This window comes from Anser anser, assembly GCF_964211835.1.
Source record: "Anser anser genome assembly, chromosome: 3".
In the NCBI taxonomy this organism is placed as follows: domain Eukaryota; kingdom Metazoa; phylum Chordata; class Aves; order Anseriformes; family Anatidae; genus Anser; species Anser anser.
The window spans coordinates 115,798,854-115,826,183 of NC_139722.1; the positions used below are offsets into that span (position 1 = coordinate 115,798,854).

The window sequence follows — 27,330 nt, forward strand, 5'->3', positions numbered from 1 at the left end:
GATTTCCCCCCCCCCCCATATTCACCACTGTGAGAACCTGACTTCTATTAGAAGCACTTGGTGCTCCCTAACACAGAACATCTGACCAGCTGGTGGGCACGTGGGAACAATGACAAAGTTTGTAGTTACCACCACAACATGCTTTTGTGCTTAAGAAATTAAGTATTGCAACACACCATGCTGCAGAGCTGTTGGGAAGCATGCTCGTGTCCACGGTGGTTAGATTGCTTCCTTTCATCTGCCACCACTTGCAGTCAACCTTAGAAAAAAATATATACGTTGAGACCATTTTCTTCAGGAAATGCAAATGGTTTCTGAGGACCTGCAACAAAGTGCAGTTTATGACAGTTCCAGAATATAGTGGGTAAAGATCCTTATGGAGAGCTCTGCTCTGACATATTCTGAGCAGCGTTATAGATTTTGCTTTTACAGATTCTAATGCAAGTCTGACATAGCTTGAAAATTCCATTTTAATAATATCAACAAAGAGCTTTTACATTCCCACAATAGAGTTTAAAAATGAAATCCTCCTGTTAATTACCAGGGAGTGCAGGCACTCCAAGGTTGAGTACCTATTTCTGTTTAAAGGTTGACACTTTAAGTGCTTTAAAACCCACATACTTGTTCAAATTGCCTCGAAATTTGGTATGCCTCATGGGGATCCAAGGTAAGGTTACAGTCATAAGCTTAGGGTCATGTCTGTCTGTGCTTTTCAAGATAGGAAAAGCTGTTTTTTTTCAGGCTATAAGTGAACAAATTATGATAAACTTTTTTTTTTTCTATTCTTGCATATCCATAACAGATCAAACCACAGCTTTCAGAGTGCTCCAAATGTTCTTAGCAGTCAACATTTGGCATCCCAAATCGGTAAATGTTTAAACTTCTGATCCTAAGAGATTAAAGAACATACGAGGTTTCAGAGAGAAAAAATGGCTTCCCGTTTACCAGCCAACTTTACTATGAGCTGGCTGGTACATGAGGATGTGTAATATTAGCTTACTTGACTTTATGCCCAATGGGAGTTTGCATTTGACCCTCAAAAAGAATTCTGAATACATATTAGTAGTAATGCAAAAATATTTGACAAAGACTTTTTATTATTTAGAGTAAATCCAGTGAAAATAGTTTTGAAAATGCGATGTGGAGCAAGACAGAGAGGTCACAGGACCTGTGTAGCAGGGGTATATGGGACAGGCCAGCCCTCACAGCTGACTTGGAGAAACACACAGGCAACAAGGCCAAAGAAGTGGAATACACACAACTGATGACCTTTTATTCTAAAGGCATATGGGCTCAATGAGACAGGAGAAAGACTGTAAATGGTGACTAGGGAAGCTCTATGCTACTTATTTACAGAACTCACAGAAGACAGACTCGCTCACCAGGCTCTTATATTACATATTTAAAATTCTTGTAGCCACCCTGTAATAAAAGAGACCAAATGTTGGGCAATGTGTCATATTTGTGATTTCTCTGCTAGTAAGCAGGAATTTCTGATTACATACAGCATCTGCTTGCTGATGGTGTTGTGAGGAAAATATGGCATGAGCTGATGACCATACGTTTAGTTGTTTCCCTGCAACCATTTGTGGAGGGGGCTGTCTCAGCTCAGGGCATGTGGTGTTAGTCTTATCAGGAAAAAGTAAAGTTGAGCTTTAATGCTCACTGTTTAAACTCAAAGAAAAAAAAAATCTTAATCTCATGCACATTCCTGTGCGTATAGATATGCATGCTTCATTCCCACTCCATGCTGTCTGATCTGTTTATTTTCACTGAGAGCTTTGACATGGATAGTTCAGAAGAGTCCTATACAGTCCAGTAACTATGGACCCTTCTTTTCCACCGTAACATGTCTATAAATTCTATATATTCTTTTTGGAGGGGGGGAGAGGAGATGGATTATGTTCTACCACAAGAACCAAATGCAGAGTCCATACAAACTATGTGCAATGGCAAGTCTACATATTAATTTGTAAGGTGTTCTGAATAATAATTCTGTCAGTAAGAAATGTGGTTTTAAACATTCCCAAACTGTTATATAGTCAGGCTGAACTACCTTACAAGCTTCAACTGAAAAGAGTACTTTAAAAACAAAATACTCCATTAGGAAATTTTCAAGAAAAATTTGGTTAACAATAAGAACAGGTCATTCAAGGTTGTGCTTGCATAAAGTTTAGTTAAAGAAGCTCTAGGCAGCGTGATCACTTATTGTAAGTATGATATCCTCCATCATTGTTTTAGAGAACAGACAGATTTCCTAAACCGGTACATAACCTTTTGGATTTGATCTAATTAGATTTTTAATACTTCATTCATCTATTTCATCTGATGCATCACATTAAAATCATGCACTGTAAAAGGAATAAATTTACAGCTTGATAAACTTGCAAGTTTCGTCTTTACGTTCAGCAACCTCATCCTTCCAACTCTTCATCATTAGCATGAACGTTAAGGCCAAGTGATTTTGGAAAGCCAAAAGCAATTGGGTAAATCTCACAAACTACTCTGTGAAGGAAGGATAAAACTTCATCAGCAACAACTAAGTAGAGCCTCTCATAAGCAAACGTTGCAGTCCAAGAAACACTGTTAAATCTCCTCTAAGAGCACCACAGCAGAGCGTGCTCACTTGTCTGTCACCGAGCACACCTCCTGGTACTGTGTCTGACAGTGCTGGACTCACAGGCAGTGGATTAGGGTTTCCTGGGGGTGCTCAGCCAGAACCTTTTCAGCCAAGATCTAAGTCTTGAGGAGCAAAAGGGTGAATGTAGTTACAGCATATCAAAGCCTCCTATAAAAGACTCTGAGCTCTTGCCTCTGTTCACAATGTGCCTAATGTACTCTGAAGTGTGTATTATCCCCTTCTGATCACATTTCAAGGAAGTTGGTTTTCTTTAGTCCTCATTGTAGTGCAATGTACACATGCTTGCAAAAGCATTCAGGATTCAAGTCTGCAGGTATGTACAACTCATTAAACACAACGCAAAAGCTTACACAGACCCAAAAAACAGCACTGCATGAACCTGTCTTACAAACATGAGCACAAATCACAGCCCTGTAAGAGCAGACAGCTGAAATTGCAGATGTCCAGAGCATATTGCCGAGAGCGCGCTGGAGGTCAGAGCTGCTGCCTCCAGGCTGGTGCAGAGGGGGCGAGGAGGGGAAGCAGGCAGCGTAAAGGCAGTCACTGCAAGCCCAAGAAAGTGACAGACAGAAGCGTACCTGACACTCCTGGGTCGGCAGCACGCCACCCATCACTAAGAAAGTCTTAGCTCCTTGTTATTTTATACATTTAATGCAGAGTTGAACTTACTACGGGAACAGATAGTAATATTTTCTCCAAGCCCCAATAAAATGTGATACAATCAGATTCAACAAGAGGCCCAGGAACCAGGGTACAAATCAGAACATTAGGTATCAGAAAAAGATCAGAGCCATGAAAACAGATTGCTGTTGGTCCAAAGTTGAGCTTACACCGCTGACTGGAGAGACACAGAACTGGGACAGAACTGGGACAGAACCAGAATCAGGTCAGGAGAATCATCCTATTGCTCCTGTCGCCACCAGATGGAGAAGAAACCCTTGCTACTTCTGAAAGGAACAGCCACCTTCTGCAGTAGTTTAGCATACCTAGGCTAAGTGCTCCTGGAGAACTAATTTGCTTTTCAAACCTAGTCAAGATAATGCCAATGTCCAGCCTCATTCCTGAGAAGTTTAATGGTTAATGACTTTACAGATAGCAAAGCAATTTTCACATAATAAATAATATAATAGAAAAGGGATGGGTGCAGGGACTTCAAAATATACATCATTTAACTGCTCAGGATAAGTACAATGAAATAAGAGATCTCTGCAATTATCCTAGCAACACTGCTTATAAAAGATGTAAATGGTGAGAACACAGAAGAGGCACACTACTGGATAGCCACACATGATACTCCATGTATTTCTAGCAGCATTGATGTGATACATAAATATTACTTAAATATTAAAAAAATAACAAAGACCATTGTCTCTTAAGATAAAGCTCTCACCATGAACTACTTCAATGCAACTGGATGGCTCAGGGCAGTCTCAGACAGAAGGGCGAAGGAAGAACTATAGAAGAACTACAGGATGATCGATGGTCAACACCTACATGATGGCTAGAGAAGCAAGGGACACCGAGACTTTACTACATTGACATAACTGCTCACAGCCAGGAGTTAGCTACAGAAATCTGTTGCTCTAGGTAACTACCTACAGATGAAGTTAGTCCCTGTTTCCTCTTCAGAGGTGTAGTTGCTCCATTTTCTGAGATTTTTTTAAGGGCCACCCCCTCAGAAAGCAATGCTAGGAGACAAATATATACACACGAGGCTTTTGCATTGCTAGGAAGAACATAAGGACAACATGGTTAGAAAGGGACAGGTTTCAGTTTCTTTGTCAGCATGAGGACTGTGCACACTACAGTACATCATAAAGCTTCTAAAAACTGTGGGAGAAAATGGTTAGCATAAGCTATTAACTCTGTAATTTTGTACATATGCTGGGTGAGTATCCTGTGAAATAGCATGACTCTCCCTGCAGTTACAAGAACTGTAAAGCAACTCTCAACAACTGTTTAGATGTGAACCTGTTTTAAATCCTGAAAGCCTGGAATCACTTTATTTAGTCAGCAGTGGGGCAAAAGATGATTTAGAAATAGCTTCCTGGTGTGTCTGGAAATACATCTGTATTTCATCATATAATGGAACAAACATGGCATAGTTCAAATGCAGGAATCTGTTATATAGATGATGTGTTCATTATAGGTACAAATTAGGAAGCTCCTTTGGGAAGATCGGTCTATTCTGAAGGTCACTCTCAGGTCAGATTTACTCCAAAGCAGCCCCTTTTTACAGAACCTGGAACTAACACACTTCCACTCTATGCTCAGCTTTTGTTCAGCTGAGTTTTCATTTGTGCTTTGCCTTTTAATTTCATAGAAGCCCCAAACTTAAGGCATACCGATTGCTGTACGCAGTCCTTACAGCATTTAAAACCTGTTGTGGCATCACACCTGGTGAGAGCTGACGCTGGCCCCTACTGTTGCTCTGATCCTGCTGCTGAGGCAAGGCTCCAAAGCCTGAGCCCCACATCCCCCTGCAGCTCTGCTTCAGCACCAGGAGACCCCACTCTGCTTTCTGAGTAGAGAAGCACCATAGCTGTCCCTTATCCTTCTCGCCCCCACTGGATCTCACATCGCAATAAAATGGCGTTGCAGCTGTACAGAAGAGCTAATGCTCAGCACTAGAAGATCTCAAAACTTTCTGTGAAGAAGTGAAAGAGGGAGGAGTGTGGGCTAGAAAGGGACAACTGAGGGGTAAGGTGTGGCTTTTCCAAGAAGTGCAGAGTGCAACAGGAAAGGAAAAGCTAAACAGATCAGTACGAAGATTAGTGAAAATGCCAGCAGAAAGAATGAGATGAGTAGAAGAAAAGGAGTAGATGTAGGGCTGCTGGGATGGGTGTGGGAAGGAGAGGCCTTCCAGCTGTACACACATCTGTCCAGCCTTTGCTACCGATTTCCTGCGGGGCTTGAGAAGATGTATGACTTTTTGTTGTACATAAAGTGACAATAGGGACACTTACACTCCACAGGAAAACAGCAGCAGCTTCAGCCACTTGGAAGGACATCCTGCTGCTCATACAGGCTATACTCACTGCAGAACTGTTTGCGTGGAAAGCGGGTAGTGATACCTCACATTTCTGCCAGGTATTTATTATGTCACGAGACCAATTGCTGTACCTCACTGAAGCAGAGACTTGAGATGTGTCTGGATTCTATTTAACTCTAGGACCCATTTCAGTGCTGTGATCACAGCAGTAAAATCATGTATCTGTCTGTACTCTGCTTTTAACTGCTTCCCCTTTCAAAGCAGTAAAAGTTCTTTAACAATTTCTTTTTATGATAGTCCATAGTCTTATGCTTGGTACACACAAAAGACTTGCTCCTGTAAGGTAGTAGTTAGCATAAACTACAAAGCATTGCTTCCTTTGCAAGACTCTGAAATCCTCAGATGACCTCACATGTGAGCATTATGTCACCTGAGACAGTCCTTCACAGACCAGCTCAGTGTATTATAAGATGGTGGTGGTCTTTTTTTCTTTCAAAAAAAAAAAAAAAAAACATGAAAGCTTGTTGCATGCCTAAATGCTAAATAGTAGAGGAGAAGAACAATGCACTGAACTCTGGGACTTGTCAACACTATGTCTGTGTTTGTTTCATGGCTCATTCAAATGTCAGCAGGAAAATCACACATATAAACAAATCTCTCTAAGCATTTATTTTTTTACTGTGCATTTTGAACAAGGTTTTTGATATTTTCATTTTACAGCCAATTAATGAAAAACCACTCTGAGCTATAAAGAGAAGATAATGTCAGGTTCTGACAGATGTTTTGTATGTGTGGTGCATTTATTGCAGTGCTCTCACCAGAAAGCTGGGAAGAGAAAATGCAAGTAATAGTGTTTGTCCACCACACCTTAAAAATACATCCTGGGGAAAAAAAAAAAAAAAAAAAAGGAAAACCAGTGAAAAATCATTTCAGTAGTTAAAAAAAATAAATCAGTTTCTTCAAGTAACAGAAGTCTTCAACATTCTTGCCCAAAAGAATGAAAAGCTAGGTTATTTTCTTATTCTCTTTCAGTTCTCTTTTTCCAATCTCTTCAAACCTGGAATGTACGATACTTATTATTTTTTCATTTACTACACTTGGACCTTCTTTGTCTCCCGTTCTCTGGATTTCATTGCACATATCAGCTCCGCTGTGGGAGCAGAATCTTATCATCTCAAAGCTGTTTTCAGATACAAGAGGTCTGATCAAGACCTCATCTGTTTTACTGCCTGACCTGCTCCCATATGGGTGCCCTCCTGTGAGAGGAAATACAGGTGGTCAGGTTAGGATACATCCACCAGTTTATAAGCCTTTGGATGGAGTTGTTCTTCCTTTAATTAGCTGATTCCAGCCAATAGCTAGAAAACTTAGACCCTCACCTGTCAGGTGACGACAGACACAGATTATGTCAACCATCACAGATAAAACCACAAGAGGATATTTCCAGGGAGATCTTCTAGGAATGACAGCTGTGGCTGAAAGTGCATCCACATCATAGTTCGGATATTCAAGAATATTTACTTGGAAACAGATGAACAGAAGATGCTCCTAGTGAGTTGAACATGAGGTGACAAGAGAGCTAAGGCAAAGCAAATTCTAGAAGTGATAGTGTTATTAGTGAGCACCATGACAGTGGTCAGGCCACTTGGGCAGCAGGCTGCTTGACTATTTGTAGCAAGACGTCTATAGTATGTAACAGAGCTTGAGAAGCATGTGGAAACTCAATACTAGGCATATTCACTAAATAGGTATAATTATACCAGGACGTACCTGGAAATGTCATACATGAGGCAAAAAAAAAAGGAAGAAATAACCTTCTGGGTTTGTCCATGTATAGTGAATAAAGTGCAGCTTGGAAAGAGCTGCTTTCTCCAATGGCTACTCCAACTCTAACACCAAGCTTAAATACAGAAGGTCACAGAGTCATATTTCATTTTGTTTTGTCCAGGTCCCCTTAGGCAGAAAGGAAGATCAGTGAATTGTAGTAAGTGCAACAGATAACTGTAAATTGTCTTTCATTAAACACCATCATGTCATTTATTGCTACGAGAACTACACAGAGTAAACATGCTTTCCTGTGTCAGGTGATTCTCCAAGGACTACAGGGTTGGCAGGAGCCGAATAACTATCACTAAAACCATTCTGCAGAGGCTGAGCCTGTGTCTTTATCAGAGTAACTGTTGTTTGTGGGATTGTCTCATAAAAACTGTTTTATTCCCAACCACAAGTTCAACAGGGAGATGGGTTTATACTTCCTCTGGTTAGAGATGATCTGTCTAGTCCAAAATGCTCCTCCTTCCTCACTTAAATATATTTTAAAAGAGCTGTATTATGCCTATATATATATATTTATTTTTTAATCTGGGTGTACATGCTCCCCTTGCTGTAAGAACAAAAATTTCAAAATTAAGCTACCCTTGAACTTTACCAAATGGCGTTGTACAGAACCTCTCAGACGAGACGATGAAAAGAACATGAATTTTTTAACACTTAGACACTTGCTTAAATTGTAATTTTTGGTTAGAAAAGGCAGAATTACTTCTTCATCAGCCTGCCTCACACTTGCATTACAGCAACATTCAGCATCAGCAACACAGTGTCATCTAGGGCAGCATGGCTCCAAGAAGGACAGAGCTCAGCTGACGCATCAAATTCCTCCAGGGGCTGCAGTGTAGTCCCTCGTGAATCTCATCAGGAATCACAAGCACAGCCACATTAAGGCTCTCTGCACTAAGCAGTAGGTTCTTCCTGACAGCAACTGCTCACTAAAGGTGATGAGTGAAAACAAGAGAGCCGGGGGTTTTCCAGAGGGAAAGGTAACATTTCAGCCATGGACTGATACCAAATACACACTCAGCGTTCCTAAAACCTTCTAGAGAGACCACGCACAGAACAGACTGAGGGTGCGCTGGGCAGTTACCAGCCATACGCTCTTCTTTTCATCAGAAAGCCTGCATAAAAGCATCTATGAAATTAAAGCCTTGCAATATACAAATACAAAAGCATCACAGTATCAAGGAGTCAAGAAATACAGAATAGTGCCCAGAGCATATTTGAAATTGTCTTAGTCTTCCTTTTACAGTAGTATAAGCCTGTAATAATACAGGAGAACAAGAGAAAAGAAATATCTCCCAATAACAAGAAATGAACTTTACTCCCTTGTGCATTTAGCCATTAGAAAAAAATAAATTAAGTGTTCCAGTGAAGCTCTACTGTAGAGTCAAGGAACAAAGTACGTGAGTTAGAAAATGACAAGATCACTGATAACTTGAGGGAAACTCCAAGAAGTTAGAAAGAAAATATTGTAAAAAAATATTGAAAAATTAAGTAACTTAATTCATCTAATTCTAGGAAACAAGCACCTTCTGCAGGGTAGTAGAACAGCCTGAATACATTTCTATTTAGATTACAAAAATTAAACTATCTATTAAACTACTGAGCACAACAGCTATGAAACCAGAAACAATGCAAATGTTTGAGGTCCAGATCTGCACTGGATTGAAGCTGATAGCAAGGGTTCCTGCAGACCATCATGTTTTGGTTGTGGTGCTCCTTACACACATTGCCCAGTCCATACAGCCCTTCTATACCATTAGTACAGGGTAGGCTCATCTTCTGTATAGGTGGGGAACATTCACCTTGGCTGCTTTATTGCTTTTTCACATCTTGTGACAAATTTACAAAGAGCTTCTTTATAGATTTTCTGCCACCTATTAGAATAGGGAATGTAACTCCATTTTCTTCATGCATATTCTCTCTCATTTGGATCCAGGTGCCCTTCACTCCTTAAGAGCAGGGTCAGCTCTTTACCAGAGAAAAGGTGTAAGACTGTTTTTCTCAGTCTGAATGGGAAGTTATCTATATAGTGATACTGCTGCCAGTTTACATACAGCCCTTCTAGTGTTTATAATGCTTTCCTAAGAGTGCAAATATAATTCAATATAACTTTATAAAGCCATGTTGCATGCAATCATCCTATAGCTAAAGATACTACCTTCTCCCTTCATGCCCACCTTTTCTAAAGAGCATTAGCCACATGCCTGCTAGCCTGCTAAAACCTCTCAGCAAAATTCACAGGTTGCCGGTTAGTTTCTGGCACCCTCTCACCAAGCATTAGCTCTGTGAGGTGCTGAATTGAGCCACATTGATGGGAAGGATACAAGGGAGAAGACTGATTCACCATGCGCACTCAGGCAGTGGCGTAACAGGGGAGAAGGGAAAGTATTTTTTCCCTGCTCCAGCCCCATGAAGAAAGCAAGAGAGATGTGTTATGTGAACAAGAGGAAGGACAGGGACAGACCAGACCATTAGAGCTTAACGAGCCCTTGATTAATCTGTTGTTGGCATTTAGTCACAGGAGGCAGCAGAACAGAAGAGAGCCAGTGGCAAAAGGAAGGACATCTCCAGAGATTGTCTAGAGTTTGGTGAGTCTGCAAACAAAGTTACTACATGCCTTCAATGGTCGAGCTAAACAGCTGTTTCATTATTTATGTAGTAGTAGCATATGAAGATTTGGCTTCTTACAAAGTTTGTTTTGTTTTTCTTTTCCTAGACATCTCTGAATTCCTGCAAGTGATATTTATATCCTAAAGGGATTTCATCAAATGCCCTCCCATAACAATCTGTTTTCCATAAAGCCTCAATCTGATCAATCTCTCAGCTACAGTAGGTCACTGCAGCAATACAATGACATCGTCAGGGACAGGCACTTATACAAGACAGTAAGGCAGTTTCATCCTATACAAGCAGAAAAATTGTAGTGATCTCAGCTGAATTTCTAGATATTTCAGTTACAACACTTCATTCTGGAGCTGCTTTTATCCTCTTGGTGCAATTTTCCAAGTGGGGCTTGACACTGTTTGCAAGAAGTACACTCAACAAGACGAAGTCTGTGCACTACTGGTAGAACTGCTGGAAAGCTGCCTGCATTACTGAAGAACCCAAAGATGGTCTGAACTACAACTGCTTCCCAGCCCTGCCCCATATTTCAGCAGCAATCTCCATCCTTCCAAGGCCATAGGCCACTCCAGAACGTTGGCTGCAAGTTGGACAACAAAGCCTTGAACATCTGCTCTTTTGATTCCATACCTCTGGCAAAGGGATATTCTTGTAACCTAGATATTAGTGATAATGCCACCACGTAAGTCCCTTGTGAATACTGCAGGAAGCACAGTGATCTCCCATTTGTTTCCTTTCTGCCAACTTTCTTCATTCACGAGCCATACTAATCTTCAGGTTTGTGATCAAAGTTTCTGCCACTTGGACTCTGAGCAGAATCCTCTTTTGAATACTCATTGTCGAAGTCCCCTTGGACCTCCATAGCCTCCCTGAAGCAACAACTCTGCTCTGTTTCAGTGCTGCAGAAGGTACAGGAGACAAAAGATTATCCAGAGCTTCCAGAATTGTGGCCAGAGAGCATGAGAATGGATACTGCATGGCTGCTTACTGCTAAATGAAACTGACCCTGCAAACCTGTGACAATATCCAAGGAAACACAGCTAAGCTAGGCTTTCTACTACTCTATGACAAGGTGGTTTCAGAGTTAATTATTTTACCTTCCTATGTGAGAAAAAAAAATTAAGTACCCAAAAGAAGAGACTATCAGATGAACAGACCCTCACACTTACTGCCTCTGGCATAAAATTCTGTAGTCCATTCATTAGCTACCTCTGGGTCACTGTTCCTGCAATGTGCTTTTAATATCCTGAGTCCACCTTCCCCAATGATGCTAAAATGCAGACATTATATAAGTAGTTTAAAGTTGTTTTTGGAAGCTGTAGGTATCTCAATATAAAGAGATATATATATAAATATAAATATATATAAATATAAATATATATATATAAAGAGATACTGAAATGTAAATAATTTTCACATTGTCATAACACACAAACTGATGTATACAAGATGCACAGTAATATATGCACTGTTAGCTTACCATGCATAGATTTGAATAAGTACTTGTACATATTTTTCTTGAGAGTAGCCTGCAAGCATCTATTGTTTTTGGTAGGATGAAATGCCAAAAGTGTTCCAGTGTGTGAGATTTGGTTGGGGTGAGTTTGTTTTTTTTTTTTTTAATCCTACATGTCCTTACTATTCACATACCACACAGATTAGCCAGAGTAACAGATCCAGACTAAGGTGCTGTAGCAGACGCAAAAAAAAGTTTGTTTCTACCACCAGAAAGACATCTTTATCTTGTTATCACATGTTACATTTAAGAGAGCAGCCACTTCTGCTTCTCTATTTTTACCATGTTTACTGTGGAAAAGTTCCAGTCCTAACAGAGGCCTATGAATGCCACTGTAATATGTCTGTTATTGCAGATGAAAGCAATCAGAAAAAACGTAATTGTAATAAAACTGCCAGACATTCAATTACAAACCACCACAGTTTTCAAGTGACAAGGAATCCCTGGCCCTGAGCAATTTGATTAGCTTCAGTGCTGGCCCTGCTCTGGGTACAGGTTAGATGGCCTGAAGAGGTCCATTTTGGCCTAAATTCTATGATTGTGAAGTGATAACTACCAAAGTGAAATATAAACTATTTCGAAGGATCATGCAATATTAACTTACACCTTCAAACTGAACCCTTTATGTATGAGGGGAGAGAGGTCTTTGAACTAAAGTTGAGAACTTGAGATCATTAAGGTAAACTACAAAATTTCCATTGATTTCAGTGGAATGCACTGTTATTCTAAGAGCAACCAGAGTCCTTCTGCCATGTAAATATACAAATGCATGTGAACGTATCTTGAAAGATGTATCTAGTGACTTCTAAGGTACCGATGCTTTTCATGCTGAGTTGCCTTTTTCAACTCCGTACATCAAGCATTAATAAAAACTAACACTGATATACCTAAAGGGTGGGAAAAAACAGTCCATATATTACTGATGAGGAGAAAACCTGGACATGATGATTTTCTCACTTAAAAATAACATGGCATTGGCAGAGCTACTGATAGAAAGACGGCAGTCCCGACTCACACTCCCTTCCTTTCGTCAGTGCTGGGATGGAACTGAAATGTCAGTAAATGGGAACTAGTGCAAGCTCCAGCCCATCAGGCCAGGAGTCCTTTTAATGCCCCAGCATGGAAGGAACAGTTTATGGCTTTCATACAACCTTTGACACCCTATTTGCAAGTTTGAGAGATGACTGCTGTAATTTGTCCTAATGCCCATCCCCTGGCTTGCTCACAAATTCAGTTTCACTGCTGTGTCTATATAATACCTTAAATATTGGCAATATAGTCTCCATTCAGCAGTTAAAGCAAGTATGAAGTGTACTGTAGTAAAACAAACAGCTGTACCCTACACAGAATAGTTCAAACCTCCAAATGAAATACTGAAATGAATCTCTACAGTGCATCTAGCTTTATTGCACAGAGAGATGAGTCCATGAAGACTATATACACAGAAGCATTATTTTTTGATGGAAGTATAGTACTTAGCTTTTAGAAAAGCAGTTCTGACTGGTTTTCCTGTGCTCCACTTGTAAGTACCATGTACCCAGCTGTCCCTTTTACACAGCTTTATGTATCATTCTATGTATTATTTATACTTGGAAAAGGGAGAGCCACACAGGAGTCAGAACTCGTTTACATATCAGTTATGTAGTAAGTTATTGATGCTATTGTGTAAGAGGTATTTTTGTTTATTCAGCAGTCTTGTAATCCACCGATGACAAAAAAATAAAAAATGAAGTTTCAATTAAGAGACAGTTGTGATATTTCCCAAAACATATATTATATTTCTATATTGATTTAATGGCCTGTTACTTTTAAAGTGACTGTTTTTAAAACAGTTGCAGATAGTTGCCTTTATTATTACAAAAGCACTGTCAGATGTAGAAGTATGGAATTAGAGTACTTACATTAAAGAAAATTAAGGCAGAACGCCCATCTTCTTAACTTTATATTCCTCTAATAGAGGCCCATTCTTCATCTTTTTCCTTTCAAATGTAAGGGAGCTCAAAAGACTTAACCAGGTTTAGTTTAATAAGAGAAAATAAGAGGACTGCCACACAGAAAATGACTAAATTATGCTCAGTTTAGGGGTTCCACTTTTCTCTTTTGCCTCAGGCTTTTGGGACATTAAGGCCATGTTATAAATCCTGGTCAGTGCTTTTTTCTAAAGAGCAGAAATGAGAGTTTATTAGCATCACAGTGGTTGCCTCAATAATGACAAAACAGTTGCTCATTACTGCTCATTAGATTCATATTAGATTCATTTGCAATAGCAATACATCTTCTATTCATACTCGATTGCAAAACAACAGATATGATTTGACACCTGCTGTAGTACAGAATTCATTAGAAAGTAATAATACAAATAGGAATTCAACGGATGGACTGATGAGCCTAAAATTTGTCATTTAATGTAGAATTTATATAGGATAAATACCACAGCAGGAAATCAGCTTTTTCAAATCATATGTGTTGCAATAAAATATCACACATCCATAGACGCATATATCCAAAGAGCAGACAGACATACAAACAAGAAAATTAACAGTGCCATATGCCGTGTATTATGTGCACAGTAATATATATGAGCTGTTTCTGGTGATGTCCCTAACATATAGATTAATGTAGTTACAAATTTTTAAGAATCAGAGAAATTGAAAAGTTACAATTTCCGCAAAATATTAAGTCAACAAGTAAACAGCTCAGATGTTCCCTTGAAAACTTCTGGGACAAACTGAGTGCAGGATGCTACTGAAATAGTATTTAAATGATGTTTTCTTAATTTACTTGACTTGTACATGACCATTATTGTACCACTATGTCAGAAACACCAAACTAATGATGGTGCTTCCCTGGGCTGCAATCTTTTCTCCAGAAAATTCTCTCAGACAAAATTCTCAAAACTCAGCGGTTCTTGCCTTCTTTCCTGAGCATGGGATGAGAGTATATACAAGTAATAGGTCTTCACATCATGGAGAAGTATAAAGATAGGTTGATTTCAAAATCTAACCCTGCATACCCTAAAATAATTCACATTATATTACCCTGGGCCTCATTATTACCTTTCATGATACTTCTGATGTTATTCCACAAGGTACAAAACAAATATCTCCTTTCTATCCTCCTCTGAGCTCCTATCAAATTAATTAGTTCCCAACTACCTACTGTTCATGCAAAGGAGCTTCTGTTTGTTCTTACCCCACAAGGCTCCAATTCTCTGGGGCAGGGAGGGATATTTTGTTTACTCTGCCTCTGGAAAGAGTTTTCTTCCTAATATATTTTCATACGTATTTCTTACAGGAACCTGATTCCAGTAGAAGAGGTCTTCTTCCAACTCAATTAACTGTCAATCTAGCTCTGCTTTCCACAGCAAAACTGAATTTGAGCGTTGCCCTCTGCCTGCATCATTTTCGAGATACCATTCATGATTTAATGCTTAAGGAATATAGAAGACAGTAAATACGAATTCACAATGAAAGACTGCCAAATATGTATTCTGAATTTTGCCATAAAAGTACAACTAAGGCTAGATGGACCTGTAGAAATCCTTAGCTGGTAAAATATATTTCAATCCTATCACCTTCAGTGAAGCTGCAACCCTTTGGGCCAGCTGAAAGGCAGTGCGCTCTATTATTGACTTTCTTTCCTCTTTCCAGAAGAATACTTATTGCAAACAACAAATATTGCAGGACAGTCTTCAGTTTGAGAACTGTTACATATGATTCAATTGAATTTCAGTTCTCTACATTAGACCTAAAGAGCAACAGCCCGAGATCTGAAGCCACCTTCAACCTTCAATACTTCGGTCCCTTTTCTGTCAGAATACTGTTTTCATCTTAGTCTGCCTTAAGGGCATTCTGCTTTCCTTCCCTACAACTCCTGCTGGAAGGCCATGCAGACCTACATTTGTCTGATGAAGGCGTCTTGCACAAACATGGCCAGCTTGCATTCATTTGGCTTAAGTTAAAAAAGATGGGTGGAGAAGTTTATCCTTCTATAGATACAGTTCTGTATCTATTTTCTACATATAGTTTCTATATATTCTCTAGAAAGTAATTGTATCTCCTGTTAATTTGGCTTATTTAACCTCATAAGCCTTTTAGCATAATAATTTTTGAACCCTTTTGTAAGAAAGGCTTTTTCATTCCCCCGAATCAACTTCTCTACGCTCCGGCAAAATTAGAAAATTTTGTTCTGTTTCTTTTACATCAATACTCCAGTGCCTCACAACTTTATATTCATCAGCAAATTGTATAAGGAGATTTCTGCTTTGTCGCTGTTGCTCATAAAGTTAGAAACAATGAACTAAACAGGTCCAGAGGCAAATCCTAGGAAATTTTAGGGGTGAGGGAAAAAAAAAAAAAAAAAAAAACCTTTCATCCACAGTCTCCCCTTTCAGTTTGTCACTTCTTGCCCATTTTTCCACTGTTTTATACTAAACATTTATTTTCTTTGCTGTCTGTAAACTATAGAAGTTGTTGACCTATGTCACCTAACAAAATACACAAAGCATGTAACAGAAAGAATGCTAACAAAGCAGTGTTTATAAAAAGGCATACAAGTATTCCTCCTCTACCTAAGTAGGCACTGCTTTCTCAGGACCTCTGGAAGCTATGCGGGATTATTTAAAGGTTATTTCAATGCATGATCTCTTATCCCTCCTTGTCTAAGAAGGGTCATATGCAGTTACTCTAAGAAATATCTTAAAACAACAGGTCTTTCCTGGTTCAGCCAACTATTAGAACAGCATTTCTAAACATATTTCCAAGAGTTACTATAAACACTATATATTAAGATGTCACATGAGCACAGCAAAGACTCACTTGAATAAGTTAACTGCTTTCAAAATCATCTGTTAAGGAAATTGCTAACATGATCACTGGAGAAATCAGAGCCCCAGATACTGCACGTACTAACCAACATCACCAAATTATCCTATCAGTCTCCTTTCACAGCTATGGCTCTGCTCGTGGAATTGGCTTCATGGCAATGGGTGGTGGAGCACTGTCAGGTTTTCACGCTGCTGGAAAAATGGCATATCACCATGTTATTAGATTTATTATACAGTCTATTTGCCACTTCACCAGTGTTTAATTTTTTTTCCTTTTTAAGACCGAATTGGAAGCAGTCTGAACAGTCATTAAAATGCAACAGCTTCCTAATTTCTCCTGGGAAAGAAGGTATAAGCACCCTGCCTCTTTCATTCTGGATGTGATCTGAGAAATAACAATGCAAATATATTAATATTGCATGGTCAGGACTACTTTCTATTAATATGCCATTAATATAATGACCTTTGCGCTACATTTAAAGATCACGAAGATCAATATTTATTCTTAGGTCAGGGGAAAAATAATAAAAAAAAAAATCAATCTTGCAGTAAAATGAGTCATATTTAATATATCCCATCAAAATAATTAAGTTTATATATAAAGTAACATTGATATGTGAATAATGGATGCTATGACAGATGAGTTTCCCTTCTCAAACAGCTTTATGTAGATAATCTCAGAAATGGAAAGACTAAATAAGTATATGCACCTTTCTCTCCCTGAGTGCTTTGCCAAGTTCCTTTTCCCCCTACATCTTTTCACATACACTGCTATGTAGAAAAACAAGAAGTCCTACAGACCTAAACCTATAGACTTACAGGTCCTCCTATAGACCAAGAACACTGTTGTGCTACTGCTAACATTCCTGTAATTTCTTCATTTCCATTTCTAGATATCCCTTGAAAAGGACCTAGAAACTGAGGAATCTTTCGTAGCTGTTCGGAGCATTATCGCTCTACTTTAGCGCTTTGAACAAAATGTACAGGAATGCCAGTGGATACAAACATCCTTATTTTCTTCCCAAGGCTGTGATAACTTCAACTTAACACAATTTTTGTGTGTTCTATAAGCATTTTATTTTGGAGGGGAACGACCTAAATAAAAAGATCAGAACAAGAGAAAGAAAAACATATGTTTGAGCTACCCATATGAGAAACTTAATACATTACATGTTTCATGGTAAGTGTGAATCATCATCAGATAACAGCAATAGCAATAATCCATACATAGTAACTCTCAAAGAACCTTAAAACAAGCCACCCATACTGCTTCAGATGGATAAAATTAGACAGATATGAAATTATTCCTATAAGGTCAGCCAGTAGTAGAGCCAGGATTAGGATTCCTAGAACTACTCCCATAAGGAAAATCATTGCTGATCCCCTTCTCTTCTCTAAATAGCAGACGTTCTGCTCTCCCTGCAAATCCATGTTCATTCAGTCAGGCTACTTGGCATTAAAGCAAATGTCACGTATTGCCATTGTCATCTTCTCTATTTTAATAGAGTATTCCAAATAATTTGTTTGCAGTATTATATTTAAGACAGAAAGTTTTGAGACCTGTGCTTTTTTGAGTTTTCTTTAGAGAAAAGCAGATTCCCTACCTGCCTTTTAGGAGTCTCAGCTGTTTCTTCTGCTCTGTTTAACACATAAAAGCCTTTAATAGTTTGAACTTATTGTGAGATGCAAAATACAAGAACTGTCTACATGGAAAACCTTAATCAGTCAGGAAGTTGGTAAATTATGTCTTCATGTCATCCATATTGAGTGTCCATTACTCCTGGACATAGCACATTAACTGACTCATTAGCTATTTCAAACCATATGGACTTAGGTTTGGGTGGGTTGCTCTGATAATATCCTGAGGTGAGCTTCCTAATTATTGTAATTATGTGATCTCAATCATGGGGCCAGTCACACAAAATAGTGTCAGGAATCTTTAAAACGGGTGTCAGTGCACCTAGACAGTGACTGAGTTGAGCAACATGCCCCCGGATGTTGAAGATCCCTTGATACTGCAAAAAGTAATTACTTTAAGAGTTCTAAGAAACTGGCAGCAAATACGGTAACAACTGAATAAGCACAGCAAGTGCACAGAACTGCATACCCATGCACAAACACACATGGATTTCTCTGCAGAAATTTAGAAAGTTTGATGCCTTGCTGTCAATGGCCTTAATACTAAGATGTTACAACTCTAATGTAAAATTAGCTATCATATTTTAATCAACAAGGACTTGTGGGGTGATTAAAATTAGAAGTACTAAAACATCACTGTTAAATAACACAGAAGCATCTCAGTGACACAGTGAGAGAAGTTACATGTTGTTCACCTACCGTAACAACTTTAAGGAGAGTTGTGTGTGCAGCTACAAGATCTCATGTAATTTACTTTTATATTCAAGTTCAGATTTGAAGAAAAAGAGAAAAAATAAATGGAACACTTATCTAAAATTTAGAGTATACTACTTTGAAACAAAGGTAAAAACAAATGCAGCCTCAGGACACAGCTAAAATAGTTTGTTGTATCATTAAGTACTTACAGAAAGTGCTTACTCTGGGAGTATTTCATGACACAGAAAATGCAATTCATACTAACGTTATGGCTTTTTTCACCCTCATAAACTTATTCTAGCAAAAGGAGTAGACCGATCCTTTTGAGCCCCAGATCAGGATAAGACTCAAATTTGCTCCTCCTACTTTTGAAATGCCTCTCAGGCACCTATATGTTCCAAAAGTCAGACACTTAACAGGACAATATAACTAAACATACAACTAGACTGGGGAAACCATATATTTAAAAGCTGTTTGTGAATATGAACTTGATCCAAGATTTGAAGTGATTTACACTTGTATCTTTACCTCAAAACTAGACTACCATATCTATGTTACTGAAGAACTAGTCCAGAGTTTTAGGAGTGGTTACAAAACACCACAGAAAGCACAGCACCACTACTTTCTTCTGCAATAACATAATAATAACAACTATGCCTGTATCAACTCTGCAGAGACGCACAGAAGACTTGTTCGCATGTCACACATCAATATACATACAGTAAACAAAATAAAAAAATAAAATCCTGAAAGTATACAACTGCTAATGCAAACATCCAACCAGTTTGCTATACCACTTCTAAAGTATCATTTGGAGTAACTAGAAAATACCCACCTGAGCTGCATGAACAATTGACTCCTCACCAGTAGGGCCTGTGGCTTTCAGCTGCTTTCAACAATGCACCATTAATAAATAAAGTAAGCGTAATTTCATTTTCAGGGCCTGTGTCTTGAGCCTCCAACACTGACACCTTTAAGGAACGAGAGTTTATTCCAACAATAATATATTAAACAGCAGTTACAGTAGTAAATATTTAATAGATGAAAATACACACTAATAGAAGAAAGGGAAACCTCTTCCTTTACCTTTCATTCAGATTCAATATTTCAGGATAACTTGAACAGCAAGCCTTACATTTCTTCCTTCATCCTGTTAAAAGAACAGAACAAAAAAAAATACTTCACAGAAAACAACTGTTCCTGACTACACAGATCACACTCAGTTGCGTGCTAGCAGGATTTGTATGTTTTTACTCTTATTAGCATACACACCTTTCTCCTATAAGGATTCTTAAATTTAGCAGTAACACTTGTTAAAGCTTGAAGCTTCCACCATAGTTAGGGTTTCCTGAAAAACAAACAAACAAACAAAACCCATATATACCCATAATTAATTTAGCCATTCATCTCCCCTACATCACATTCCTAAACTGTTAATTTGAACCAACTGTGAAGAGGAAATGGAGGCTTTAACTTGACTAATGAAGCTCATGTTTCTTGGGAGGGTTGTTAATTGTCTGACGATAAGTAGGAAAAAAAAAAAAAAAAGGAAGCCTTGTCTCCAGTTTGGCTCAACAGGAAAAGAGATTTTCTCAGTCCCTCCTACAAAGCACAGCAATGGCCTATTTATAGGGTAAAGATGGCCTCCTGTTATTTCTTTGGTTAGAGTTTTTCTCAGGTAAAGTTATTGAAGTTTGTTGCCTTTTCAGAAGTTTTATGCTTAAAAAAAGAGTTGTATGAAAAAGCCATTACTAAAATTTGTGGTTTTTTTAATTGGTTTGTTAGCTAGGGTTCTTTATTAATAAGTACCTGGATTCAGATAACTTTATTCTTCAGGATTTTAATGTATCTAGGAAGTTACCTCTTCTTAGAAAGTCATTCTTTGTTTATGATACTTGCAGTTTCTGTTATATTTCCATGGTTTTAACTCTTCTAATAATGATAAAAGCTTAAACTTCTAAACAAAATCTTTCTTAAAAAAAAAAAAATTCTGCTGTGGAATCTATTTTCTGTGACTCGTACAATATATGTTACTAGTCTCTTTATATTATATATTAAATTACACAATTTTTAAAATATATAATATCTAAAGATAAACAAGACTTCACATGGCCTTGTCTCAGGGTAGCATTTGAGTTATAAACTCAATTTCTTCTGGGCGTTTGCGGCTTTGAAGCTGAAAGCTATCTTTTCCCATACTTCAGTTTTAGCTACCTGTACTGTATTTTTGTTGTATGAGTCAATTGGATGTTATGTAGCCTACCTGGAGCTCTCAAAAAGAGCAATATAGCATATGCTGTGCTCACTAACAATGAAACAAGCCCTGGTATTCCCCGTTCCTATTTTCACTTTTACTCTACTGATAACAGTAACATACTCTTTAGCCATAATTTATTAAAAATTTTCAGTTTACTGCCAAATTATAGTCAGTGAAGATGTTCTGGAGTTTGTTTGTTTTTGAACTCTTGGAATCATCACCAAAAAAAGTGCCCTGGTGTGTTAGTGGAAAAAAAAAATGGAGCCATTCCCTGGAAGATGTGGTAGTTCAGCTAGAAGTGCAGTTAAACAGCTATTCAGGGCCCTCTTTGCTAAAATGAAGTCTGAAGATAAGACCAAGACCAAGGAGTGGCTGGCTGTGTGGATTACAATGATATAGTACAAAGACCTTGGCTAAGTGAAGCCCAAGGAAAAGCTTTTTCTGGGCCTCCAACTTTAAGGTGTATGTTCAAGCCTATTGTGGCAATAAATACTAAGTTCCACCTGAATTGCTGTCTATCACAGACCTGTTTTATATTTTAGTCTTTGAGGCAGTCTTTGAGGACTTGTAGCTGAGCAGGAAGACTTTTTCTAAAATTAGAAGGAAATAGAAAGATCACACTTTCTGCCACGGGCTTCCCATGCAGAGAGTGCTGACTGTGTGGGCCCTGTTAGTAAAGCAAAGATCAAACAATGTCTGCTTGGGATCAGGGGTGTGTCCTGGGAGCAAAACGTTTAAAAATATATATATATACACATGCCTCGGGTTCAGTGTCCTCTGACTAAAAAGTTCATGTCCATCAGCTAAAAAGTGGTGATGGGATTGGCCCACAACATGGTCTCCTGTGGGTTTCCCCTGCCTGCAGTAATGACCCATGCTCTCTGAGGTGACCATGTCCTTCTCCCACCTCGCACGTTATTTTCTGTAAGTATCCTTACTTCTGTGTGTGAAAGGGATCCTGGGGTATGGCCGGGGTATGCCAGTGGACCTATCCTGAGGTAAAATTGAACGGGTGGCACCACGACAGCGCTGTGACTTTGGTACAGCCTTTAAAGTGCTCACTGTGCCCCAACCGCCCTGTCAGAGATCTCTTTTCCCTGGGCGGGGAGCAGTCTGATCAACTACTTTGATACGTGTGAAAGCACTTCAAGGAAAAAAAAAAAAAGTTTCCTCACTTGCAACGTGCAGCCCGAGCCGTGGAGAGCGGCGGTGCCCTGGCGGGGTCAGAGGAGCCTCCCGACCCCAGCCCCTTCAGGGCTGCCCTTCGCTGACGGCGGGCTCCTCCGGCCGGGGCTGCCGGTGCCCGCTCGCCCTCCCGCCTTCCTGCCCTCCCTACTTCCCTGAGAGGCCGGGCGGGCTGAGGGGGAGCCGGGGCGGGACCGCCGGGCGGGAGGGCGGGCACTGCTGGCTATCCGGCCCGGCCCTTCCCGGACCGTCCCGTCCCGTCCCCGCCCCGGGGCTTCCCGCGGGAGTTAGCGGCACGGCGGGACGGCTGGGCCCCGCCTGGGGGCAGCTCCTCGCCGCCAAGTTTGGGGCCGGCCGAGGTGGGCGAGGGGGCGGCGGGGCCGAGCCGGGGCCGCCCGTCCCTGTCCCCATCCCTGTCCCCGGTCCGTTGGCGGCCCGGCGGAGGCCGCTCGGCTGGCAGGCCTCTTGTGCGGCGGGGATCAGCCGGGATCTTGCTTCTCCCGAGGGAAGGCAACAACTTGTCTCTCGTTTTGTCCCCCTCCAGGTGCCATGCCGCCCAAGGAGCGCGGCAGGAGTCGGCTGCCGGTTCCTCTGCCAAAGGACATGATCCTGAAAGACACGGAGGGAAAAGTCTGGAGGCTGGGCAGCCAGATCGGCCAGGGAGGATTTGGTTTGATCTATCTAGGTAAAACACCGGCGGTAACTAACAGGGGTGACATGAATTTCTTTTAGCTTTCTGACATGAACGGTGCAGAGAGGTTTAAACAACTGGTTGCCGTTTCCATACCAGTGATCACCAGTGCCAGAGGGGGTTTTTCTGACTTCTGCATCCCGCTGTGGGGTGTCCTTGTTCAGAAGTTTGCTGGGGGACCACCGTGTTCTCCACGGACCGTGCTGCCCGGTTTGCTGGCTCCAGGTGTGCTTCCTTCTGGAGCTTGTGTGGGTAGGCAGGGTGCTGTCAAAGGCCAGTGAAAAGCACTGCCAGGAGATGCTGTTCAAAGTGATGGTGAAGCTTCTGTAAGCAGCCACGTTGGACGTAATGGGTTTCTGGTTACTGGAAATATCTTCTGACTAAAATTTAAAGTCAATTTGCATCAAAGAAACATAACAATAGCAAAAGGTAGCAGGGCGTTGCCTCTGGATTAGAATTTTATTTTTTACCAGAGGCGTAAGTGCTGTTCTTAATTTGTTCTTTCCTGGATATGTTTCCACATTTTCTTCAGAAGAAGCTGCTGCATTTCACTTGGTCTGTGTTTTATAAGCTATGAATTGTTCTGAAAGGCAGTTTGTAAAGTGGCATGGGTCACTGGAGAAGATAAGGTATGTGTTGCTGTTGCTGGTCCTTAGGAAAGAGCAAGTGCTGTTTTCAAGGCAGTATTATGAACTTTTTTTCCCTACGTTGTACTGCTTGTGTACAGTACCTACAGGCAAACTATCCATAGTGATCTGTCAGGGACTAGTTTGTACTTGTTTTAAGGTAGTGGTAAAGACTTACCTAGAAGCAGTTTAGTACATCATCCGTGGAGCCAAAAATGATCCTATTAAGTTAAAAGTATGTTAACTCTGTATTTGGAGTACTAGTGTTTAAAACGATAAGCAAGCCACCTTAATACTTAAATTGATTTCATTTTATGTATAAATCAGCTATATTTTTTAAAGCTTTTCCTTTCTTTTGTATTTCTGCCCTGGAAAATACAGTTGCTGCCTCCTCCCCTTTTTTTGTAAGTATTTCTTTACTTCTGCTAGTGCAGTTTGTTTTCCACTTGTTGTTTTTTTTTTTTTTACCTCTTTATCTCTTAATGCTATTTCCTTCATACTGAGTGATGCATCAGGAAAAAAAAGTTAATACCTTGTTATACAGCATGAGCTTTCTACTTAGCACGATTTCCAGATTTCTTTATGAGGATACCAGTTTTCACTAAAACAGACATCCTGTAATGCATCTTCTCAGTTCTTTTGTCTTTAGTATGAAAAAAGATGTTCTTCACGCAGGTTCTTCTCTGCACAAATGTGCAGAGCTGTGCTAGATTCAGTGTGGTTTCATGAAGGTGAAGATGTCTGTCAGTTTCAAATTGTAGGATCAGGCACCAACAGTTGCGCTTCCCACTAGTAATGTATGGCTGCAGGAGGGTGAACAATTTTACATATGCATCTGGACTTCAAGGTTGAGTGGATAAACTTTTGAGGGGGGGGGAGATATGGTGTGAACTGGCTGTTAGAATGAAGAGTAGAATACGCTTTGTTCCACTGAATGCCTGTGTAAATGAAACAAAAAGATTTCAGTAAAACCTAAGTGCCAGTGCTTCTGCTTTCCTACAGATGAAGTAAACACAGTCACTGAAAACAGTGGGTAGCTGTGGCCCTGCATCTACCCTGTATTTAAGTTCTGGGTTTGTTTTACTTTGGACGAGGTTTGGTGTGGTCTGCTGCACAGAATTTCCTCACCAACTGTGTGGTTTGAGGCTAATTAAACAAACTATTTTGTATCCTTACATTTCTCTTAAGAGTTGGAGTGCATCTGCTAGGCTTCTGTAGTGGTGGTTCTGGTTTTGTTTCTTCTGGAATTTTTGTAGCTCATGCATGCTCAAGTTAGCAAACCGAACCAATGGGGATGATAAGGGTTTCAACAAATGGCAGTTACAGAGAAGTCAAAGGTTAGACGCTTATAATATTTACATTCTTTATCCTTTTGATATATAGATAGCTTTTTACGGCCTTTGAAACATCAGCTGGTCTCATTTGAGGCATGCTGTGCCTAGAGAATATATGAAAATTGGTACAATAAGAAAATAAAGATTAGCATGAGCTAGGAAGTGAAGTTGTCTCTGGCTATTGTCATTCAAGAATAAGCCGTGGGAGAGGTATATCAGGTGCAGGGTCAGGGTCCAAAGGAGGGGGAGATGAACTTATAAAAGGCTCTCACTGGGAGGAAGGAGTGAGAGAGCTGGGGATGCTGTACAGAAAGCAAGGTTGTAGTTGTAGGTGTAGTTCATGAGTCACACAAAAAAATGTTCCTGAATCAGAATACATGTCGCTTGCTTCTGCAGTCAAATCACACTGGACCTTGTAGATTGTGTAGCACATGGGATTCAAACAGTTTCATGCAAATTTGATTAGTTTTCTGCTTGATCACGCAGACCACTGAGGTGATTTCTTATACTGTGGTGTTTGTTGGAGTTTGACTCCCACTGAACCGACATAGAAAGCAGTCAGCGGGTTAGCTGAGAATGAGAATACAATCTGGGACCCTTGGTATTACAGTTCTGTTTTTTTAATAAGTGACAGCATAGGTGAAGAAATACAGCTGCCACTTATTATGGTATTTTTGTTTGTTTATTCTCTTCTTTCGGAAGGACAGTGAATGTTACATGTAGCAATGAACTGAAGGCCTTGTTCCCTTTGTAGCTGATCTTTTAATTATAAAAGAGGAAATCAGCAAGATTTCCTTCAAGTATCCTGACTGAAGCTTTCTTGTTTTGTCCATCTCCTTTTGTCAGGTACATGTTTATGTTATGTAAGATATACCATTCAGTAGCTATTTTGAGGCTTCATCCTACAAAAGAATTTAGCCACCTGAGAGTCAGGGGAGTGAAGGAAGTGATGCACTTTTGGGAGTAACACTCTCACGTTTGCTGCTGAGGGGCACCTTCTTTTTGCACTGTTCAGCCTAGTTTTTAACATATATGCAGCGAGATGTGAGAGTGACCACTAAACTTTCAGCAAGAAACTAATGAAGAAGAAACTGTAGAGAGGTGGGCAAGACAGAAGAGTGGAGTCAGATTCGACTGACTGCCAGATATGAAGAGCACAGCCCTTTTCTAAGTAAAGGTTAACTTTGCCGGCTGTATCTTTTAATAAGTATTTTTACAGTGGTGGTGTAAAGATTTTGATGTGCGTTGTTATAGCTTAATTTCCCATTAAGGGTACTCCATACTCCATTAATCTGTAACAACGTACTTGAGAAATTTTACGGTATCTCTGCAAAATATATTTACTAGGGATGCATTCCTTGGAAGGTTCGCTGAATCGAAGCCTCTGAAAGCCATTTGCTGACCCCGAGCCCTAGAATGCTAATCAGCTCTTCAGGTGCAGGGCTTCTAATTATGAGTGTGAAAGTTTCCAACATCTACAAGTTTGGTTCTCCCCCATGAACATTTTCCCTGTTTTTCCTGTCTGTATGCCATCTTGTCTATTTCTTTGTTGACTTGTTCCTTCCCTTGGATTCCCTTTGCATTTGTACCTCAACCAGAACAAATCCAGCAGCAGAAGGCTCACAAATACTGTTTCCTCCTAATGTTCCCGAAGAGCAGACCTTCTGCTGCTGCCAGAAGCAGCATCTAGGAGCCGCGTAGAGATGTTCTTTCAAATGTCACTTGTGTCGTAGCGACAGCAGTATGGTTCATAAGCTGGAACTACCTGTGCTGTTACATGCTGTTTTATTTTTTGGTACTGTACTGATTTGTTGTCAGGCTCCTCGAACAGAGCTGTTACCCCTTTGATAAGGTGGGGACAGAATGGGGAGCATGCAGGGAAGGACATGACGTATTGCTGGTCTCACAAAGAGTTTGTAGCCCTGTGGAGAACAGCAGCAGTACATGTGGAAAGTAAGCTAGAGTTGAGGAGGGTGCTACTGAGAGCCCTACGTTCTCTCATTTATCTTCCTGATCACAGCCAGTAATTAACACCAGTCTTTATATAAATCATTCTCTAGTCCTGCTGCAAGGACTCTATTAATGCACAATTTGGACTGAAAATTTAAATGCAGAAAGGTCACACAATGTTTTGTTAAGATTCCATTGTTAAGAGCCCACTGTCTGCTCTCAGGCGTCTTTCTGATGAAAACTGGTAATTCTGCCAAATGCTCGTCTTCGTATATGTTTGTTAGATCGTGTCTGTTATGACATAACGTACTATGTTGTAAATGGGATCTAACTGTATTATACCTGTATATTGTGATGAAACTTTGATAGGTGAAAACTAAAAGTTTTGAAACCAATTTTTGTAGCTGGCTTTACAGCAGGTGTTTGTGTTGCTGTTTGACTGCTATGTTTGCAGGTGGTGTTACAATATGGGAAGCTCAGGAAAGGGCATATTGATAATGAATATTGATAATATAGTCACC

The 27,330-nt window shown here is 39.9% G+C and overlaps 1 protein-coding gene and 1 long non-coding RNA gene across 15 annotated transcripts in view; one reads left to right on the top strand and one right to left on the bottom strand.

Moving 5' to 3' along the window:
- Window positions 1-22,376, bottom strand: part of LOC310897017 — a 102,170-nt gene extending 79,794 nt beyond the window's left edge. For 4 of the 7 annotated variants that reach the window (XR_014581987.1, XR_014581988.1, XR_014581989.1 and 1 more), the window contains exons 1-4: window positions 22,199-22,333; window positions 20,039-20,114; window positions 19,853-19,916; window positions 19,602-19,737 (exon numbers count right to left, since the gene is read on the bottom strand). This is a non-coding gene — a long non-coding RNA (uncharacterized lncRNA). Of the gene's footprint in view, window positions 1-176; window positions 10,991-19,601; window positions 19,738-19,852; window positions 19,917-20,038; window positions 20,115-22,198 lie in introns of all 7 variants that reach the window. The other 3 variants (XR_014581991.1, XR_014581985.1, XR_014581986.1) reach the window with 3 other exon arrangements.
- The window catches only part of VRK2 (VRK serine/threonine kinase 2), a 49,253-nt gene continuing 42,236 nt past the window's right edge, over window positions 20,314-27,330 (top strand). For 5 of the 8 annotated variants that reach the window (XM_083830105.1, XM_083830100.1, XM_083830106.1 and 2 more), the window contains exons 1-2: window positions 22,436-22,567; window positions 22,753-22,893. In XM_083830105.1, the coding sequence (XP_083686231.1) occupies window positions 22,758-22,893 (136 nt within the window). In that variant the 5' untranslated portion in view covers window positions 22,436-22,567; window positions 22,753-22,757. Of the gene's footprint in view, window positions 20,445-22,435; window positions 22,631-22,752; window positions 22,894-23,906; window positions 23,930-27,330 lie in introns of those variants that run through there. The other 3 variants (XM_083830107.1, XM_083830102.1, XM_083830101.1) reach the window with 3 other exon arrangements.